The following is a 21,564-nucleotide window of genomic DNA, read 5'->3' on the forward strand; positions in this document are numbered from 1 at the left end:
GCTGTGTGGCTGTCTGCTCCAGATTAATGAAACAAAAAAGATTGCTGTAGCGACCAGATTCAGTAACCCATAGTTAATTTAAAAGCACCTTTTCCCCTCTGGAAATGAATGTGGTTTATAAGCAGATTTCTGTGCATTCTGTGCATTTAATTTTGCATAAATTGTCTGCAGATATATATATATATATATATATATATATATATATATATATATATATATATATATATATATATATATATATATATATTTTTTTTATTTTATTTTAATTTAAGAACTCTTAAGTGTTGTGAGTTTTAATTCATGCTGATCATCTGGCTTGCTTGCAGACACAAAAAATGATGATTCATCCACTCTGATATTTTTTATGTGGGGGTGACACGTGGTTATAATCTTGGGAGAACACAGCTGGACAAAACTGGACTCTGATAGGTTAATTCGGAAAAATAATCATTAAAAAAAAGGGACTCTCGGGACAGGGCTGAACACAGGGCTGCCTCCTCCTCCTCCAGTGCTCCTGCCTCCAGTTGCATTCACTTATTTATTTTCAGGGCATATTGTTCAAATGCAATTACTCAATGCGTCTTTTGTATGCTGGTCTGTCTGTAATCTATTTACGTCAACTTCTGCATGTCTAACTCTGGAGGAAAAAAATCAAAGGGGGTGAATTCCTGCTGCACGCATTGTTTTGCATGTGCTTTTCAACTTGTACAGTAGACAAGACAACCCTCGCGCTTTTTTTGTATTTCGAGCTGCTCGGTCTCACGCGGCAGTAGCATGCACCGGGAGGGAATCCGAGCGGGCGGGCTTGTCCGACCTATTTCTGCCCAATCGGCTCCGGCGCAAGGGCGGAGCAGCAGCTCTCCGCGGGCCTATCAGTGCCCGAGCTGTGAGCAGACGGGCCTCGTCTCCGCGTGCCTCATACACGTGAGCCTGAGCTGCTATTGTACGCCGGCAGGCAACGTGCAGAAGCGTTCCTCTCGCCTGAAAAAACGGCGCACTCACGTTTTCCGTGGATTACAAGGAAGCTGGAAAAGTCATGCAGCAGTGCCTGAATATTAGAGAAAGCCAAATTATGCTCCAACGGAGAGCGCGAGCCTAAGCGCCATTAACCCCCAGCTTACAGCACAGTTAGCTGTTTCTCATGGTTTCTTTCCCATCACCATGGTGACGCTGAGACTAATTTACATATTTCCTGCTTCTTGTTTGATTTTTTTTTTTTTTTTTACAAAATAATTGTGGTTGTACCTGTCGGGAAAAACAACACAACCTGCTGCTCCCCTCGAGGTGTGGCACGAGGGGTAGGTGTGTCCTCATAAATAATTTAGGCGAAAATTGAGAGATCGGTTAAAGCCGGGCCCCGCCCCTCTCTCGGGGTGTGACGTCACGTGAACTGCCCGTGTCCATTCCAGCTGAGAGAAAGAGAGAAACAGGAGGAGGAGGAGGACGTCGCGCGGCCCAAACACAGATCCGAGCCCGTGCGCCCGTGACTGGATCCACCGGATGGAAAAAAAAAGTACAGACAGAAAGAGGAAACGACCCCCTCCAGCCTCTCCAACCACCCCCTCCCCACCGAGGGACAGCAGAGCGCGACAGCAGAGAAGCAGCAATACAACTTGTCATCTGACCACGTACAGCTCGCGTCGCTGGCTGTTTTTTTTTTAATGCTCCTCTTTCTCCGCGACAGTTTTGTTTTGACGGAGGAAGTCTCTCTCTGCGATCTTCTTTCATTATTATAAGTATTTCTTTTTAAATTACCGCACCACTAACTCGGGATATCGCTCTTCAAGTTTTTACTGTAATATTTTTTTCTTGTGCGTGCAAAGTGTGTGTGCGGAATTTTCACGCCTTTGCAGTTTTATTATGGACAGTATTCCTAATCAGATGGTCTGACTGTCCCTCCCACACTGTTCTCCGAGAATAACAGCTTCATCTACAACATCCAAAGGCAATGGAGTACTTCGAGGAAAATATTTTTGCAGGGAAATAAAGAACTCTTTATATCTACAAGTGAAAGGTAAGAGTTTGCGTGTGTAATTTAAACTTTCTGATTTAATGCCATGCCAATGTCATGACTGTAATTACAATATAACAGATGCTCTATTCTGCATAGATAAGTCTCAAAACTACCTTTCTGTATTTGCCCACCACCCCACCCCTCCTGTGCTCACAGCCACAGTCATCCAGCCTGCTTGTCCCATTGGTAGGTACTCCTGTCAGCTCGCCTCACCCTTTCAAGTGCCCCAGGTGTGTTTCTGCGACCCGTCTGGTCCAGGATGTCCAGGCAACTCTCCCAGCTTCCGACCCCAGACCTCCCAGCTGGGGCAAGCCCACAGTTTGGAAGCTGTACTCAACCTGGAGGCTCCCTGACAGGGGGGCACCTCAACTCTATGGCAGGTCTGAAATCCCTCCTGCAGCACCCCATGAAAGGAGACCAGCGTTTAAAGAACCCATCCGACTCGAAAGGTGAGACCCTTCTGTGAATTTAATTAATAAAAGGTCAAAGTGTTGCTTTACCAGCATAATCTGCCTTCTTCTCTACGCAGTGGAAAAGCATGGATACATCTTTTCCATCCACTATTACTGTTGTATAAAAATATGTACCACTATTAGTAATTTTTCATATGTAAAGGCCACAAAGGTTTCATGCCCCAGGACATGTGCTCAGGATGACTTCTCAGTGACCATGGCCAGATGAGCTGAATTATAATCCCTGATGCAACTTCAAATTAGGATCTAGATTACACTGGGTGATAACATGCTTTGGTTTAGCTGTAAATCTAAACCCATGCAAGCATGCGTTCTGGGTGCGTTTTCTCTGCCAAATGTATCCCTGGCTATTGTGAGATTTGTTCTGGAGTTTGTGTATACGTTATGACAGCAAATCGGTTTTGGCTGTTGGTTAATGCTGCAATTCAGCTACCATCTGGGCCCATCTGTGTTTCTGTGTGTGATTGTATGAGAGATAGGCGGAGAAGGGGATTTTGTAGAAGTGCATCGTTTGAATAAATTGGCCGTGCCATTTAGTTCTGTGCAAATACGAAGAGCTGATTTTTAGCATAAAGCAGCCGAAGCGTGAACTATCCCAAGGCCACCTTCTTGTCCACTGAAACCTGTTAAAGTGACACCAAAAGTAAGCATCGTCATTTTTATATTCCACTAATAAGTCTGCTTTTTATTCCCATCTGGCAGACAAAGACAGACTGGACCTCGATGAGGACTCCTTAGGAGTGTGCCCAATGAGGAATGCAAGTGGAATAGTCAACAGTAATAGCAGTAATGGCTGTGGAGGAGGTGGAAATGGAGGAGGAAACTTCAACCAGTTCCTGGGGCCTCTTTTGTGGGATCGCACTGTGCCTGCGGATGGGGGCCTCTTCCAGCTTCAGTATATGGACTTGGAGGAGTTTCTAACTGAAAATGGAATGGGCAGCATGCACAACAACAACAACAACAACAGCTCCTGTTCAGCCCAGATCCCCTCACAGAGCCCGCAGTCAGCTGTGCCCAACCAGAGCTCCCAGTGCCTACCACCCTCATCCCCACCTGGATCTTCATCCTCACCACCTTCTACCTCTTCTTCTCCATCTCTCATCGGTCTGGAGGTGGCTCAGCCACAGAATCTTCCAGGAGGAACTGACTGCCTGCATGGTGAGTTGACTAATATCGACTAGTTTGTTATGGCCAGTGCAGAGACTGGTTATTATCTAGGGATTGTCAAGATCACCTCACAGCAACAGTCGTGGAAAATGGTTTCCAAGCTTTTCAGAGTTGACAAAGTTTCACCTGCTGCTGGTCGACTAGCAGACCTTTCGGTTTAATAACAATAGTTGTGATGTAAACAGGGTTATGTGGAGTGTGGGCTAATGATTCAGGACTTCAACTGTTCTTGCTTCACAGTGACTATCATGGCAATCAAACATTTCGCTGTCCTGTGGGGTCAAGCTGAGGCCGTGAGATCACATGGTTATGTAAACAAAGTAAGCTTTAAAAAGAAAACAGAGTTTAAAATTTGCACCTTAACCATGAAACCATGACCATTTGGCTGCATGGCTGCAAGGTAAAAACTGATTGGGAGAAAAACAAAAAGCTGAAGAGCAGTGAAGAACTTGAAAAAAAAAATAGGTAAAGCAAAATAAGGAGTCCTGAGCTATTTGATGAATCAACTTCATAGCTATGACAAGAGAGTTTGGTGTAGTTTGGCATGTGATCTGTGCACTGCAGTGTACAACACAATCAGCATTCACTCCCGGCCAATAATGATTGTGCAGCAGGGTCAAAACAGTACACAGAGAGAGAGAGAGAGAGAGACAGCAGTGTGTGTGGAGTGTTTGCGGTTGCGTGTCTTTAAATCTCTCCCCACTTCACACGCCACAGCCATGTGCACGCGTCATTACACGTGCAGAGGCTGGGAGTACTGGAGTGAGAGAACTAGAGGCAGGGCCAGCAGACGTGTAGGAGGAGTCCACAGAGGAGAAGGGGGGGGACAACAGGAAGAGTTTCCCTGTGCCTGCTGGACTTCACACCGAACATATGATCACCAATGAATGACAATAAGTGCACTGATATCAAGAGGGGAGCTTTATACTTTATGGGATCTTGACTGAAGACCTTTAATTCACTCCTTCAATTACAAAGCACTCGTTCATAAACTCCGATAAGACATTTATACTGCATGATAAAGGCTTGTGCATTTTTGATCAATGTCCCTTTGTTTAAAGTCTTATAATTACGTCTAGATGCTATTTGCCTCCTTTTAATGCTAAACTGCAACATCACAAATGTACTCACAAAATATCGGACGGCCTAACGATGAACAATTATTAGGTAACCAAGGAGAATGACCCCTGTTTACCTTCGCAACGGTTTTGGGCTTTCTTGGAATGCTGTTGTACAAGTTCTGGAAAGGAAAGTGTGAGGGCACATGTCGGGCCATGTAATCAAAAATGAAATCCTGCTGTTATTTAACGGTGGAAACATGTGAACGAAAAATGCACCAAATCTCCTTGGCAAATCTGCGTTCCAGAGCTGCCCGAAAGTCAGAGGTGAGAGGTAGCAGTAAACTGCAGGGTCTTTAGGTTTTCACTCCAACAAAGCACCACAACAGGTGGTGGCACTACCTAGTTCCTGCTGTTGGGTTTAAGCAGCACGACACTTGGTTAACCATATCCACAAGAGCTTTCAGCAATATGTAGATCTGACTGCTGATTGTGCCCCAGTGCATCTACCACTTTAAATAGTTTTATTATAGTATGGAGGCATTGCCAAGGGAGTGTGAGTGAACAGTGTTCACCTGGTGTCAAAATATGGCCTCACATTACCTGTCTATTATATAGCCATTACTCATGCTGTAGGTTCTGTTATACTACAGATCCACAGGTAATATAGTTAGCAGCTGGCAGCACATACAGACCAACAACCTGCTGGCTTGTTTTTTTATTAAACTACATTAAATATTCATTATATTCACCCTGGGTTTGATATTTGTCCATATTTGGGAGGCTGCAGTGCTGTTTTAAGTAGATACCTTGTTAGGTATCCAGCTAACACATAGAGGAGCTTTGAGTCAAGTTGACATCTCTGTTAAATTGCCTCACTTGCATGTGGACAGGCTTATACATTCACAACAAGGATGATGACTGAGCTGTCTGGATTCACATAGAAGTTAAATGGAGGCTTGTGCTCTTTGAAAGAAAAGCCAGTTGAGTAAGGTGCATTGGCCCTACAGGGGGGTGGGCTGACACATCACCCTATACCGGCCCCACTTAAAGAAACTGGATTGGAGAGGAGGGAGAACACATTATATAACATTTCCGCTTATAGATTTTTCTATCTGCATTTGTTCTGATTGTTAGCTTTGGTCCACAAGTACATTTTCAGCAGTTCATGTGATAAAACTTGTCAAGGTTATACTTTGGGCCAAGAGGTTTTGTGTAGTGGTGATTGTGTGTTTTATATTCTTAAAGCCTGTGGACCAGAGGATTCACATCAAGACTGCGGTTATGTTTTTATTTTATCAGTAGCACACTCAGTGGGACATACAAAGAACTAATTTGATGTTAGTTTCCCATTATCGACAGATGCATAATAAATTATACAGATGGGTAAGAAATGAAGAGGAAATCTGCACCCATTTCTGACATGGCACAGCTTTTCTGAGAGGTTACCTTTATCTCATGATGAAGTCTTTCCACCCTGATAAAAAAGATAGATAGTACCTCCATCCATAGAGGTTAAGAGATCAGTGATCAGATCTCAACAAAGTGAACACTTTTTTTTAAAAATAATGAAATGCTTTCCTCCATTACTGACAAAACAAATAAGGGTAAATATTGAAGAAAAAAAAGTTTCCACTCCCCCATTAGTGTATTAGAGATGTGGGTAATCTGTGCCAAGGTGCATTGAAGCTATGTTTTTGGCACAAGATGGCTAAAATCTTACCGAGACAGCTAGCATTGGCTTTCAATTAATTAATTTAGGTATTGCTTTAAACAGCTTGTTGCTTAGTTACATCCACAAATCTGTGCACTAAATATTTGTAGATTACATGATTGAATTATATTGCATTTGCTATTGTAGTATACTTTAAACATTACCTTGACTATGAAATCTTTTATCTGCCAGTGAAAGCTCACTGAATACCAGCCAACTCTTGGTTAAGGCCAAAGCAATGTTTGTTTTTATTAACAACGTAGCTCTCTGCTGCCATCTGGTGGTTATCATGGAGTGCTGCATATATTTTTTTATTTTTGTGGCTGATCTGTCAAAAAGTGTCAAAACGTCTTCCACTAAAACTGTCAAAGTGTTTAGTGTACTTAGGTTTATCTTCTTTTTAATTCTAGGGAGTCAAAGGAGAATGGATGACTCCTGTGAGTCACCCTCTTCTTCCTCTTCATCCTCCTGTCCACCTCTGCTCACACCCACTGGGAATGGGCCAGATGTGATTGGAATGTTTGACATGGATTCTTCAGACATGGCTATGTCCAACACGTCGGAAGAGCAGAACTTTGATCCGCGAAGGCACTCCTTCAGCGAGGATGAGCTCAAGCCCCAGCCGATGATCAAGAAGGCACGCAAGATCCTGGTACCCGATAACATGAAGGTGAGGCTGCTGAGGTATTCACAGCATTGATGCAAGTGGCTTACATGCAGTTTATGCCCTGAGACTGAAGTAGTTTGAAAGCAGCTAAACAGTAATTAAATCGGTTATTTTTAAAATTTGTATCGAATGATTTTAATGTCATAAAATAGTGAAAATGCCATCTAGATTTACCAGAGATAAAGCCTTGAGAGGCTCAAATGGTTAATACACTGTCCACATTGTTTGAGATTCATTTATCCGATGACTAATGGGGCAATTATCCAGCTATGATCATGGAAAATGATCAGTTGAGGAAAATACTGGCGAGAGCTAAGCTGTTTACCTGATATATTTATTTTTATCAGAAATGAGCACACGCCTGGGTCTGCATTTATATTTTACATTGTTAGCGCTTCAGTTTAATGAAAACAGTGTAAAAGGCAGAACAGTTTCACAATGAGGGCATCCGATAATGCACAAGCAACAAACACAGGAGCTGCAAAATAAAAACAGAGATTACGTAAACAAAAAGCCCAGTATAAGTTATAAGATTGATGACTTGTAACTGAGTATAAAGAATCATAAACTGTGCAAATCCTCACTCTGTAGTTTATGGAAGTCCATAAAATATTCTACAGCCAGAAAAAAGACAGCAATTCAGTTTTTAGCAGCTGTGTGTGGCACATGCAGGTTGTTTGCTTACTTTATTTGCTGTCAGACAGTAACCAGTAACCAAATTCTGAGGATGTGGTATGCAAATAAACAACAATGACAAAGAAGTGTCTTTTCATTGCCAAACACCCACATAGCTGTAGAAGTTAAGCTAGAAAAAACACTACACACTTCTTAAGAAACAAATCAGAACACTCACTGATTCTTTTCTTTATACATTTTATACCTAATAATCGTAAAATTCCCCAATAAAAATAAGTGGATTGCCTTGGTGGATGCTGAATAATCCATATGTGCTGTTTTTTTTTCTTCGGTCCTTTTGTAGGATGAGAAGTACTGGACCAGGAGGCACAAAAACAATGAAGCGGCAAAGCGCTCCCGGGACGCCCGCCGTCTCAAGGAGAACCAGATATCAGTGCGCGCCGCCTACCTGGAGCGAGAGAACGCCGCCCTCCGACAGGAAGTGGCCGAGATGAGGAAGGAACTGGGCCGGTGTCGTAACATACTTAGTAAATACGAAAACCGTCTCGCTGACCAGTGATGGCAGCGCGGAGAAGAATTAGGACGAGGAGAAATATAAGCTGGATTCAATCTAAGACTCTGAATTTCTGGGGTAACCTGATGGACATAAAGGGGGTCAAGCTGATTATGATTATAATGATGACGATGATGATGATGTTGATGATGAATGTATAAGACGAGGAGAAGGTTTGTGCATTGAAGCTCAGGTGTCTTGTTTCGTTGAGGTGTCGGCTCTTAAAAGTGGCGGACAGAGAGAATAATTTAACAGATGAAAGATGTGACTTTTAAGAGTTTTGTTATTGGAGAATTGTATATTTTTATAATACTTCAGAAAAATTAGAGGGAGAGCAAATTACAGAATAATTTTGTATATTTTCTACATGATGGGGACACAGAGATGGGGGAAAGCTGCGGTAAATATCTTTTTATCATAGTTGAGTCAGGAGATGCTTAACAGGTTGTCAGCCATCGATGGTTTTGTTTTTGTTTTTTTGTGTTTATAATTATAGCCAGGATGCAGCAGCAGGGTTGAGAAGGCATGTAACAATTGTAATATAGAGAGCAAAATTATCTTAAAGACGTGTAGTTCGACATTTTGTGGATTTTACTCAAGCACTTAATTTGTTTCCTTTTATGTTTCTGTCACTGGGGATGCTTGGGGGAGACAGAATGAGAGACACTATGTATACAGCCCAGCTCTATCCTCTTGGCCAGTCTCGTATATTATTTTCTATTAGAACAATGTCACCCCCCTTCCCCCTGCTAACAATATTAGCTCTTTTTACCTTGGTTTTAACTTTATGAGACTGGTACATCTTCCTCTAGCCCATATTTCTGTGTATTGCTCTTTTACTTTTTCATTATCCCAGTGGAAGTGCTTTCAATCTGCTCTGGTGTTGTTAGATATTTCCCGAGCCTGTGGAAGCCTGTTGTGATGCCCTGGGTAACTCTGCTCCTCTTCATCCTCTCTTTGAATTGCTCCCCTGTTTCTATATCCGATGTCTCTATTTCTGTCTGCTCCCACTTGCAGGCAGTCCTTTGACAGTTATGTGCAAACTCTTCCCAATGCATTTTGTCTTTGTGACTCTCTTGCACCTGAAAGGTGCACAGAGCAGTTCAATCTCAGTGTTGTAACATATTCTGCAGTAGTAATCAATCGTCCCTGTAAAAACACACGTTGTTACTTTACTGAACACACTTTAATTAGCATTATTACAGGGGTGTGGTGGGGGAAGGGAGGGGAATTGTTGTGTATATTGGATAGGCCTCTACTATTTTGTGTATTTGATGTATTCCAGGAGATGGGTTGAGTACCCCCATTGAGTGGAATGTGTTAATTTCTCAGATTTCTGGGAGAAATAAAAGCCAAAATGTTGATCCTATGTCGATCCACGAAACTTGTTGCTATTTAGTGCTTTTTCAATCCTGTTATTGCTCCTTCCTTTTTACTGTATCTATGAACTTCTCTGTGTACCCAACAACACCTACACAGGGGCATGGTACACTATGTTATGTTCCCTGGGGGAGGGACGACTAGTAATAGTGTGATTTTAATCCTCCAATGACCATGATGAGTAGTTACCATTACAACTATTATTATTGTTATGATTATTATGATTATCCCTCTTATTGTTGTTGTTCTGTATTACTGAATGTTTTTTTTTCTTTCTTTGGATGATCTGTTGCACCTTGAAACATCTTTGATCTTCAGTGTTCCTCAGAAAGACTTTTCAAATGGAAAAACAAAACAAAACAAAACAACCCCAGCCTCGGCTATTTGCACCTGTCTTCGGACCCACATCTATCCACTTCTTCTACAGAGACTTCTGTTTTCTTTGACCGGGGATTTCACAAACGTGGCTCAGTAACTTGAACATGATGTTCACTCAGACCAACTTGACCTTTCATCATGACCGTTTTCTCACCTGTGCATGGACTGTGCACACTACTGATACGCTCCTTGTTGGTTTATCTGCCTTTATCACCTCATTCAGTGATTGTTTGCTCTCCTAACAGGATTTTAGTCTCCTGTATCTTCACCGATGTGGTTGATAACTCTTATAGTGACTCTTAACTGATCAACTGCCCTGCTGCATCAGTAGTGTCGATGATGCCCAGCCCACCAGTCAGTGCTGGTTGTTTGGATGTAGTATGAGATTTCCTCCCCCCCCAAAAAAAACACAAATAAAAGATTGTTCTCATTAATCACTGCGCTGTTTGTGGTTGCTTCAACTAATCCAGAATTGAATCAAAGCCCAGTTTTGAAGGCAAGACGACAAAGGTTAAAAATTCAGGGTTTTTTTTTTACTGAAGCTGATAACCAGACTGTGATACGTGGTGAAATGCACCATGTTGTTTTGATATCCTCCCTGTTTGTTCACATTGTGTACATTCCTTAATTGGCAAAACAGTTCAAATACCAAGTCTTGCCCAACTGAGGCAGTTCTGGTTCCTGTAAATACATTTAAAGAGTGTTTTATGCATTTTATAATTAAATGCACACTACGTTTAAGAAACTGAGTTAGAATATATAAGGTAAGATAAAAAAAAAGTTTATATGATGGGCTATGCGTAAGATAAAGCATTAAAAAAGCCACACTGACCTACTTTGGTGCTCACACACACACACACACACACACACACACATATATATATTGCATTCAATATATAAAGTCAAATCTATCAGTTTCTTCCTTTTATAGCATTTTCTGTTTGTTAATTCTCTGTGTGGACAGTAGTTATGCATATGTCACCCCCTTTATCTGTTGTCTCAACAGAAATGGGTGAAAGGTCCTTCAGAGTGGAATTTTCCTCACTTTTCTCCTCCTCAACACGAACCAGATGTGTGCTCCTGGGCTGTACCCTCTCTCTCTCCACTTCTCCCTCTCTTTCTCTTTGGACCTCTCCCTCTTTCTCCCCCTCTCCCACCCTTTGTTCCCCCCTTCCTTAAAAATGCTGCATCTGCGTGTCCCTTGCTCATATCGTCTGAGGCCTCTCTCCAAAGATGGACCGTGCACTGCTGCTGCTGCTGTCCATGTGGGCTCTGACTGGAACCGTATCCCTGCAGGATTCAGGTAAGCCCTCCATCACTTTCACCTGGAAGAGCACTGATCCCTGCATACACAGTTAACGCAGCTGGACTGACTGCTCTTTAGTGATGCCATTAGGATTTTCCCTGAAATGCTTCATCTTTCTCTAAGTTGTAGTTTGAAGTTTAGGTGAGCACATAGCTCGGATACAGACGTACGCAGTTAGTCAGTTGGAAAGTGGCAAATGTTGGTCATAGTGTACTAATTAAGAAACTAAGATTTTATTTTAATGTTTATTTTGTATGTATATTTTGCACGTAGCCTACATCATAAATGTATGGCTTTCTAGTCAGTAGTTAATGATTGCAAAGCTGTTTTGGATCATTGTTTACCTTCACATGAACAGTTCCAAGTCTTCCATAATACTGGCCTGCATTTCATAGTGACTAATTAGTTATATAATATCATAGGTGCTAAATATGTATGCCATGTCTGGAACGATCATGTGCTGCGCATTCATGTTTGTGTGCACATGTGCTTTTGGGCAGAGTGAATACAGCAGCGCACACATTTTCATTCTGAGAATCGAAAAATGGGGCACCGAGTTTGTTTCCCCCACATCCCCTCCCCTTTCCGTCTCAAATGACAAGGTCATGTTGATGTTTACGTACAGTAATTCACTGTGGTTTTTATGATGTATGACTCAGAATTGCATGAATTGCATTTTAGATAAAGTTTCTCACACAAACACACTCACTTTTCAGTGAAGAACAAGATTGATAGCTGAAAGGCACAGAGCAGCAAAGCCCGCCATTGAAATACCTCTTCGTTCTGCAACCTGGGTGGCAAGTGTTTGCCCGGCCACCCACACTGAATTTGCTTTCCTTCACAGAGAAAACAGAGCAGAATTGGCAAACAAAATCTCTTTACGACACAGCGTTTGTCTTTTTTTTCCTTTTTTTATGGGGGGCCATGAATGAAATAGGAGTAAACAAAGGGGCAATTACTGTGTAACAGTGTGTGGGTATCACAACAGCGTCATGTCCGGAGAGGCTTGTGGGAGAGGAGGGAAGGAGGACGTGTCCACGACCCTGCAAAGCTGACAGTGACTGTGGCAGCAAACGCCAGTGTCTGTGTGACGGCCAGTGTGGTCTCAGCTGTGTGGCTCCAGGTAACTATTTGTATGCATGTGTGCTGTCAGTTCTCACTTTGAAAAGCATTGTGGGCTCAGCTATTATAAGTGTGTGTGTGTGTGTGTGTGCGTGCAAATGCATACGCATACGCAGCTGTGCCAACATACATCAGTGTGTGTGTGTTTCTTGATGGAAAATAAAATAAAAGCCTTATGCCAGTGCTGAACAGAAGCTTTTTATTATGCTTCTGTGCTGTAAAAGGGAGCACTGTGCGTGTATCCAGACTCATTATACAGCCTCATTTGTGCTCTTTTCATTTGTCTCCTGCACATTCTCTGAATTGTTTTGTTCCCTGCCTCCTGTTTTCTCTCCTCTCTCTGGACCATCTCTTTCATCCTCAGGTCGTACTTGTCCCTGGCCTCTACCCCACAGCGAAAACGCAGAAGCTCGCCTCCTCTCTCCCACTCACTCCTTTTCTGCCCTGCTTGAAGTGCGCTGCAAGCCAGGATTCACATTGCCCAGCGGCATGGATGCCACTATTCGCCGTTGTCAGGGTGACCGACAGTGGAGTGGCGATGAGCCCATCTGCACAGGTAGGTTTGAGGTCACGGGAAAATGTTCTTTGGTTCGGGTTTCTTCCTGACAGGTAGTGGTCAGCTGGAGGTCTATGCAGTGAACACACACAGCTGTTTGTGGGTGTATATGTTAGACGGAGAGAGAAATCCAGAAACCCCTCTGTGATTTGTGTCAACGTAGACATTACACAACTGGGACCTATTCTCCCCATCACCATAGCAACCAGAGCCTCGGTTATTCAGAGTGGGTCTGAAGATTTTACCATTGAACTGTCGAGAACTTTAAAAAGGAGACAAAAGCTGAATACACAGCTGTGTCTGTGCATGCATACAGTATGTCTTACATGTTTCTTATCTTAAATACAAAGAATAAGCATTTCAAAAAATATGTGTGCAAGAACATATACGTGTGCAACATTTAGAGGTAAACAAGTTCAACACAAAGATACACAAGCATGTTTTATTTGTTTTTTAGAAAACAAAAATGTAGAACGTCCCAGAGCATCCCAAGCTGCCTTTTTTACTTCATGGGTCATTTTGAATAATCCCAACATTTGGATTCTTTCGTAAGATTCATAAATGCCACGTTACATGTAAGGGCAAATAATCTGGAATTTATGGACCAACTCAGAAAGTGGAAGAATTACAACTGTTTACTTACTGACATTTGAATTAGTGGCAAAACAGTGTTACAGAAAAACAGTGTGAGCGAGTCATTAAAACAGATGAGAAAACACCAGAGAAAGAATTCAAGCTAGATAGAGCTAATATTGCTAATCAGCTAGTGAGCCTTCTAGATGGATCATACATTTCTTATCACTCATTAGTTATTGTGTTACTGTGTTAGATGATGGTACAAAACACACCCGCATGTTCTGCAGGCTTCTCTGGCTTCCTCCCACAGTCCAAAGACACACAGTTCGTGGGGTTAGGTTAATGGAAAAACCCTGCAACAGACTGGCAACCTGTCCAGGTTGTACCCTGCCTTTTGCCCTAAGACAGCTGGGATAGGCTCCAGCCCCCCACGACCCTGAAAAGGATAAGTGGAAGATAATGGATGGATAGATAAATAAAACTAATGGCAGCCTCTGTAGGAATCTTGCATTTATATAGCCTTCTAAACTAAATCAGAAACACTTAACGTCAAAATATTACATCAGCAATGTTGAACTGCCATGACAGAAATGGAGAAGCACGCAACTGCCAACAAAGAAACATTTTATTTTTAATAAAAGAAACATAAAGAAAGAATAAAAACTAACTATGGTGTATGAAGGCAGTCCTGTTGGGGGTGGAGGCAACATTATTTAGTGCAAGAAAACAAACTAAGGAGCAATTACAACCAAAAACAGCCTCTTACAAAGGAGAGACACAGTAATTGAGCTCTGAGGGCTTTTACAGATCATTGGCACACTGGGCTCAGGTGTTTCCAGTGATGCTAATTGGGAACAAACCACACCTCCTCTCCAGTACCTGCTGGAAGGATCTGCCACACAGAAAGCAGAAAGGTAGGCAGTGTATTTGGTGCTATAAACAGATGATTCCCTGTTTCCTCCGCTGAGATTTATCTTTTATTTATTTATTTTTTTGCCACGCAGAGCTGAGTCAAAATTTAAAGTTATTATCTCAAAAATGTCTATTTCCTCAGTGGTGAGTCAATACGTCACAAATTTGAGATAATAGCCTGAAATTTTAACTTATAGATGACAATTTATTTATTACAGTGGCTTCCATAGCAACGGGACTACCATACACAAGAGCTGAGATGAAAATGTGCTCACTATAGCAGACTTGCTTCTTGTCTGCAGCTCATGTGTGTGTTTTTGGAAACTGTGTTTGTAACATTATTTGCTTGTTTCAGTTGTATTTATGCTGCTGCTGACCTAGAGGGCAAGATGCAGTCTACATATGGTCAAAATTATAATGTAAGGCTAGACAAAATAAACCTACCACAAAAACCAACAAGGCAAAAAAGACTAATTACGGCCTGAAAGTGTAATCACGCATAAACACAGGTTCAACTAAAACTTTGCTCATGCTGTGTTTAAAGATATAGGTTGGTACTAGATCTATAATAAACATGTGACCAGCGTATTGGAAACAGAAAGGCATTTATATAGTACTCTTCTGGTCTTACTGACCACTTAAAGCGTTTTAGACTGCAAGCCACATTTAACCATACATTTGAAACCTAACATGCCTGTCTTTGCTCTGTGGGAGGAAGACAGCGTCCTTGGAGGGAACCCACGCAGACACACAGAGAACATGCAAACTCTGCACAGAAAAGCCTCGGGAAGGTTTGAACCCAGAACCTTCTTGTGCTAAGGCGAGCGTGCTAACAACAGAGAAAGAGCGAGAGGGAAGAACAAATGTCAATTCAAAGAGAGCAAGTTCAAAGGCCTTCGATTTGTGTTAATTTACAACCAAAGTGCTTCTCTGCCCCAAGGTAACCGTGTTGTTTGAATCAGGCTTGTGAGTGGCAATGTAAACTGACAACAGACACCAGAGTTTATAAAAAACACATTGCTTATTTAAATTATTACATATCCAAAGTTAAAATAGAATAGAATAAATATAGAAAAATAAGCGTTGATTCTGAATTGATTTCAAACAAAAGGCATCCTCACTACTTCACCTCTATAAAGTTGCAGCGTGCAACATAAGGTTCTTCTTAGTATCTCCCCAGACCTGATCAGTACTATTGCTTAGGTCAACCTGTCAACGCTCATGATAACAATGTAATTCAGCTTTAAAGGTCTGAGGCCTGTTACATTCATCGCCCACCTGCAGCTACATGCTTTCCTAGAAATCCTCAACCCTGCTGCGTTTCAGTCTCACCCTCAGGATTTTTTCACCAATTCAGAGATGAAATAAGGATACAATTCTCAGCTCGCTCGTAGAGTATCCTCCTTCTGAGAGACAGGCAGAAGGTAGGTGGGTTTAGAGCGTGTGAGAGTGTTTGTATTGTGTGTCCTTTGCATGTGTGTTAGAGTGTGAGCCGAGCTCCTTCGTGCCTGCTGAGAGGCAGTGGGCGGCAGATCACTGTCAAAGTGGCACGGAGCTGCGTGCACGCTGCGCCAGCGAGAGCGAGTGTGAATGCGGGTCTGCTGTGAGTGAGGGTGTGCGTTTAACAACACGTAGAGAGGTAGATGTGTGTGTGTGTGTCCAAGCATTACTCATGCTGGGGACATGCCTTCCTTATGGGGACAAAAATCAAATCAATGCATTTTAAATCAATCTAGTTTAACATATAAATGTGAGGGGTAGAGTAAGGTTGGGTTTAGGTGAGGATTAGGCAAATAGTAGTCATAGTTGAGGTTGAAATAAGTCTCCAGGAAATTAATGTGTGTCAATGCGCTGTGAAGTCAGAGATACACGACTGTGTTTGTGTGTGCTTGTGTGTGTGGGCGACAGATTACAGTCTGAAAGCTCTCTTGCTCACGCTGCTCGAGGCCTTTCTGTTCCCAGTTCTCTTCTCCTCTGCTCTTTCTTCTCATCCTCTTTTCCTCTCATCTCTTTCTCCTCTCATCCGTTTCCATCCGAGGCCTCTGATAAGGTCTCTCTCTACAATAGGAGCCAAGGACAAGTGTGCAGCTCTAGGCTTTTCAGCTTGTGTTGTGTGGATATGTCTCTGTGTATATTTTTATTGGAAAAAAAACCCCATAGTATAAAGAGGTCTAAAGTATATGGGAACCGTGGTGTACCGTTACATCTTTCATCTCGGTGTAATTGGTGCATATTTAACGCTGTTTCGTTGAATAAAAAATAAAAAAAACATCACAGTTTTACAGTTTTTAGAAGATGAATTTGGTATACCTGCTTTATAGCACTTTGGTGCTGCAGCCTGTGTGGGTGGCAGCGGTACAAGGTAGGAGCAGGGTGGTATGTGAAAACAGAACTCGGCTTCGGGCTCTCAACTGCAGCCAAACAGAGTCGTAACTCTCCCTCTCCCATAGGTCCCTTTACATTCTCACATTAACGTTTCTCGGTTTCAGATACCAAGATAGCCCTCGGGCGAGCGCTGTCTCTACCTTTCAAAGCCGTGTTCAGTTTTGAAACCCCGCGCTTGATGCAGCTCAGGTCACTCCAGCCTCTCTCCAAGCACCACTCTTGATATTTATATTTCCACAAGCGTGAGGCACTCAAACATCTAGGAATGAACAATGCCAGGTGTTATACAATCACAGTTAGAGCTGTGAGCTCGGGGACGTGCGGGGCGGCGTTTCACCTGCTCGTCGAACTTTGATTTATTATCTAAGAAGGCCTGTTTCAACTTGAATAAAACAAGACACTGTGTCAAACGCCTCTGTGGGTCACAAACTATATGGAAACCTTGGTTAACACAAGTCAAATGAGATGACATGATGGCTGGTCCTGCTCTCTGTTTTTCTTCCTGTTTCATTTCCTTCAGGTTTTTTCTCGATTTCCTTCACACATGGGACGAGTTTGCATTCAGGGCTTTTTGTCACAGCGGCTCCTTAAGACGCAGATATTTTAACCCAATCTACCATCTTTTCCTAAAACTAGCTATTAGGTCGTCATTGCCCAAAACTAACCAAACTATACTCTGATAGCAAACTCTGATAGTAGATTTTACCTTTCTTATCACATCTGTGTCACTCAATCGAGTGCTTTTTTGGGGTCATTGTGAGTCATTATTATCATTCACTTAATATACTTAATGTCTTGGAAACAAATGCATGAGGACATGTATGCTATTGAATGCTTTACTCTTGCAATGACTGCAGTTTTGTGCACTTTTGTGCAGTCTGATCTTTAGATGTTTATATGTACTCCTGCAGTCTGTAATGCCTATGATTATAGTTAGTTAGCAGATAAATGGAGTAGAGTAGACTGAGTCTTTTCTGCCACTGAAAAATCCTGCAACAACAACACAATAATAATATTAATATTTTTCCTAAAAAGTGCAACATTTGCCAATGAAGTGTAGTTCAGAGTCAGCGTACCAGTAGATACAGAAAAGAAACTGCATTTGGAGAATGACAAAGGTGACTGTGTGTATTTTGACTTTGTACACTGACTTACCATTTTGTGGTTACATCTTGCTAGTACTGAGCTGGACCCCCTTTAACCTTCAAAGCTGCCTTAATCCTTCGTGGCATAGATTTATCAAGGTGCTGGAAACATTCCTCAGAGATTTTGGTCCATATTGACGTGACAGCATCCCACTGTTGCTGCAGCAATAAAGGGATGGACATGGTTAGCAACAATACTTTGGTACACTTTGGCATTTAAAGGATGCTCAGCAAACCCAAAGTGTGCAAAGAAAATATCCCTCTGGAACATCATACCCCCACCACCAGCCCGAACTGCTGATACAAGGCAAGAAATGTTGCGGCAAGAATCGAGACTCATCAGATCAAGCAACATTTTTTTTTTTCAGTCTTCTACAGTCCAGCGTTGGTGAGCCTGAGTGAACTGAAGGCACAGTTTCCTCTTCTTAGGTAACAGGAGCAGTATATGTTATGGCTGCTGTAGCTCAATGCTGTGCGTTGAGAGAGGCTCTTCTGCATATCTTAGTTGTAACACGTGGTTATTTGAGTTACTGTTGTTCTACTATCAGCTTGAACTATTCTCCTCTGACCGTTGGCATCAATAAGACATTTTCACCCAGAGAACTGGCTACGAGTGGATATTTTCTCTTTTTCAGATCATTCTCTGTAAACTCTAGAGATGGTTATGGTGGAAAATCACAGTAGATCAGCAGTTTCTAAAATAAACAGACCAGATACAGAGTCACTTGAAACACCTTTCATATTCTGATGCTCCATTTCAACTTCAGGAGGTCGACTCGATCATGTCTATATGATCAAATGCACTGGCTTACTGCCATGTGATTGGCTGATTACATATTTGCATTATCAAGCCGGTGAACTAATGTACCTAATGAAGTGGCCAGTGAGTGTATTTTATAGATAGCATGTTTAACCTGCCATTCACTGCCTCTTGTCTTCTTTGACTATCAGAGTCACCTGAACTTGCTGCTGTCCAGACTTGCCCTCTGCCCGAGGAAGTGACCAACACCTTCAGCATTCAGGGAGACGCTGCTGTAGGAACATCAATCCGCTACAGCTGCCTGTCTGGGTGAGGGCAGGGTTAACGCTGAGTGTGAATGTGCGGGGGTCTCAAAACTTGAAATGCCACAGAGATGGAAATGGAGGAAGTGAGAGAACGGAGACGGAGTGTGAAGAAAAGGGAGGGAGTGAAGGGAAGGCTTGAATACAGCAGAGGTGTGATGAGCAATGAATGGCAGGGAATTCATTTTGATCTCCCAGCTGACGATCTCTCCATTGAGCTAACTAGGTCATTACAGTCTAATCTTGTATTGACTCCCCTTTACGCACTGACTCATCTCACAGGATAAGATGAGCTTGAGTGGATGTGTCAGCCAGAGAACTGTGCACACAAAATTTAGTCACTCTCACAGAGAGACGGTGGAAAAAGGAAACATTTACACCTTTTTCTCCATCACATTTAGTCAGTACTGTACATGTCGCACCACCATCTGTCTCCATCACTCTTTCCTTTTTCTCCTGCAGGGCGGATATAGTGGGGAGCAGGGAAAATTTCTGCCAGGAGAATCAGACCTGGCAGTATCCTCACCCCATCTGTAAAAGTAAGTGTACAGGGCGTCCTGTGCTGACTAACCATCATGTGTGAACATGCATGTGTGCTACGTTTTCTTCACTCTCAGTGTAACTTCATCCATTTTTTAGCAGGTTAGCAGAAAATGCTTGAGTAGCGAATGATCAAACTGAGTCTAAATATAACATCAACTCAGAAATGGTTTGTTTTTCCATCATTTGTAGCATGCATGCATTTCTGAGAGCTGATATTTAAGAAATACTGAATCAGAGAAGCCAGACAGAAACACACAGACACTCTCAGGCATGCATCTTTCAGGAGCTACTGCTCCGTTTTGCAGTGCTTCTCTGCCATCGTGTGGTCAAACCTGGGATTTCATGGCCTGTTTAACAGAAATGGAAAATTCTTTGAGGATAGTTCTCGAATCAGGCCAACGGGAGTACGGCTGGGCCTGTCATTTATTAAAACATGTTAAAGATAAGAGCGAGGTTACTTCAGTGGAGTTTCAAGGTTTTAAACAATGATGAAAAATTGAGCAACTGTGCATTTGTCCTGTGAAATAGTAACCCTGCTCCTGTGTTTTAAATGTCAGCAAATCTTCTGATTAAGTTTACTGATAAACCTGCTTTCTTCACTAGAAGTGTACTGCCAGCCTCCAACAGAGGTGGAGCAGGGCTATGTAGTGGCTGTCCAGAAGACTGAGTATGAAGTGGGCTTTGACATCCACTACCTGTGCAAAAAGAACTTCCTCCTGGATGGACCCCAGATGATCACCTGTCTGTCCAATGGCAGCTGGAGTGCGCCGCCCCCGCACTGTAGAGGTGAGGAACGATCCGATCTAATATCCGGACTATTTAACAAACCTGAAGTAAAATGTAGAGAGACACCTTTGCATAAAGTCCTAGAAACTCAAATAAATGTGCACCTGCACACGGCAATTAATAAACACAGCATTATGTGTCTGATGTTTATATGATACTTTCATACCTTGTTGGTCATCCTCACAGCTCGTTGTCTCATTCCTGCCGAGCGAAGCCGCGTGATGATTGGTGGCGTGAAACGCTGGCCGTTTGATGTTACAGATGCCATGGTTCCCCACGGGGAAAACGTGACGTTCTTCTGCAAACATCCTCGTAAGCAATGCAGCTTCACCGCAGCCCAGACCTGCTTTAATGGAAAGCTGCAGACACCAGCCTGCTACCTTGGTAAACCTGCACCAGCCGCCGTGCCCGGCTCTTTGTCATGTGTAACTAACATCTGTAACGCCATGAAGTGTTTCTAATAGTTGTGCAATCTTATCGTTCTTCAGAGCCAACGTGGCTGCAGTATAAACTCTTTCCTCATCGGCTGGTCTCGGAAATTGAAGCATGCGAGCCCGGCGACGTGGAGTAATGACCTGCACGTCTGATCTCGACCCACCCGGCGCTCATGACAGACACTGTGCCACAATTCGAGCACTTCCAAAACACACGCCCTCCGTACACCTCCTCCCTGACCGCTCTGCAGCTTCTCTGTAACCATCAGAGCTACAGTTACGGCGTGTTAGATGCAGGAACTATTTTTTTGATTTCACAGCTTTTGTGGATCAGCAGCCTAAGATGTCTTTCTTTTGGCCTCACGGGTTTTCACCACTGCTCTCAACTTTTCTCTCTTTGCCCTGAATACTATTCAACTGCAGGCATAACTGTGAAGTAATTCAACCAAATTGTGCCATAGGTGCAGTCTATATGCAATCATGACTGTGTGTGTGTATAATACAGTAGTACCAGCTATACCCCTGACGATACCTTCATGTAGCCTAATTCATAATGACTCGACTCTGTGATGTTTCACTGTGTGATCTTTTTTCTTCTGTTGAGCCCGACGCATCAAGTCTCAAAGCTTGTAAGTTTTTAACATGAGAGATTTGAAATAAAATATTGTCAAAATGCTTTGCTCTCCAGCTCTTTGAT

The 21,564-nt window shown here is 42.6% G+C and overlaps 2 protein-coding genes across 3 annotated transcripts; both read left to right on the top strand.

Annotated features, from left to right (window-relative positions):
• The first annotated feature begins 287 nt into the window (after positions 1 to 287).
• dbpb (D site albumin promoter binding protein b) lies at positions 288 to 10,474 on the top strand. 2 transcript variants are annotated; one of them, XM_040029944.1, is made up of 5 exons: positions 288 to 2,014; positions 2,171 to 2,463; positions 3,190 to 3,645; positions 6,837 to 7,096; positions 8,073 to 10,474. In XM_040029944.1, exons 2-5 carry the CDS (start codon positions 2,274 to 2,276, stop codon positions 8,286 to 8,288), a joined length of 1,122 nt encoding a protein of 373 aa, XP_039885878.1. In that variant the 5' UTR covers positions 288 to 2,014; positions 2,171 to 2,273; the 3' UTR covers positions 8,289 to 10,474. The 2 variants fall into 2 exon arrangements, with proteins under 2 accessions (XP_039885878.1, XP_039885880.1); XM_040029946.1 differs by having other exon boundaries at positions 2,205 to 2,463.
• A 735-nt stretch (positions 10,475 to 11,209) lies between these two features.
• Positions 11,210 to 21,543, top strand: ntd5 (ntl-dependent gene 5). The gene is made up of 8 exons (XM_040029947.1): positions 11,210 to 11,343; positions 12,335 to 12,469; positions 12,833 to 13,024; positions 18,994 to 19,111; positions 19,567 to 19,643; positions 20,251 to 20,433; positions 20,620 to 20,817; positions 20,922 to 21,543. Exons 1-8 carry the CDS (start codon positions 11,274 to 11,276, stop codon positions 21,002 to 21,004), a joined length of 1,056 nt encoding a protein of 351 aa, XP_039885881.1. The 5' UTR covers positions 11,210 to 11,273; the 3' UTR covers positions 21,005 to 21,543.
• Positions 21,544 to 21,564: the final 21 nt, after the last annotated feature.

The sequence above is a fragment of the Simochromis diagramma genome, unplaced genomic scaffold, assembly GCF_900408965.1.
Source record: "Simochromis diagramma unplaced genomic scaffold, fSimDia1.1 OVJJ01000361.1, whole genome shotgun sequence".
Lineage (NCBI taxonomy): Eukaryota > Metazoa > Chordata > Actinopteri > Cichliformes > Cichlidae > Simochromis > Simochromis diagramma.

Bases quoted from the DNA above. Each gene is read 5' to 3' on its own strand.
- dbpb (XM_040029944.1), top strand. From the start codon at position 2,274: ATGTCCAGGCAACTCTCCCAGCTTCCGACCCCAGACCTCCCAGCTGGG. The intron at 3,646-6,836 runs GTGAGTTGACTA...TTTTAATTCTAG, and splicing joins AGGAACTGACTGCCTGCATG to GGAGTCAAAGGAGAATGGAT. The intron at 7,097-8,072 runs GTGAGGCTGCTG...GTCCTTTTGTAG, and splicing joins TGGTACCCGATAACATGAAG to GATGAGAAGTACTGGACCAG.
- ntd5 (XM_040029947.1), top strand. From the start codon at position 11,274: ATGGACCGTGCACTGCTGCTGCTGCTGTCCATGTGGGCTCTGACTGGA. The intron at 11,344-12,334 runs GTAAGCCCTCCA...GTATCACAACAG, and splicing joins CGTATCCCTGCAGGATTCAG to CGTCATGTCCGGAGAGGCTT. The intron at 13,025-18,993 runs GTAGGTTTGAGG...TTTGACTATCAG, and splicing joins CGATGAGCCCATCTGCACAG to AGTCACCTGAACTTGCTGCT.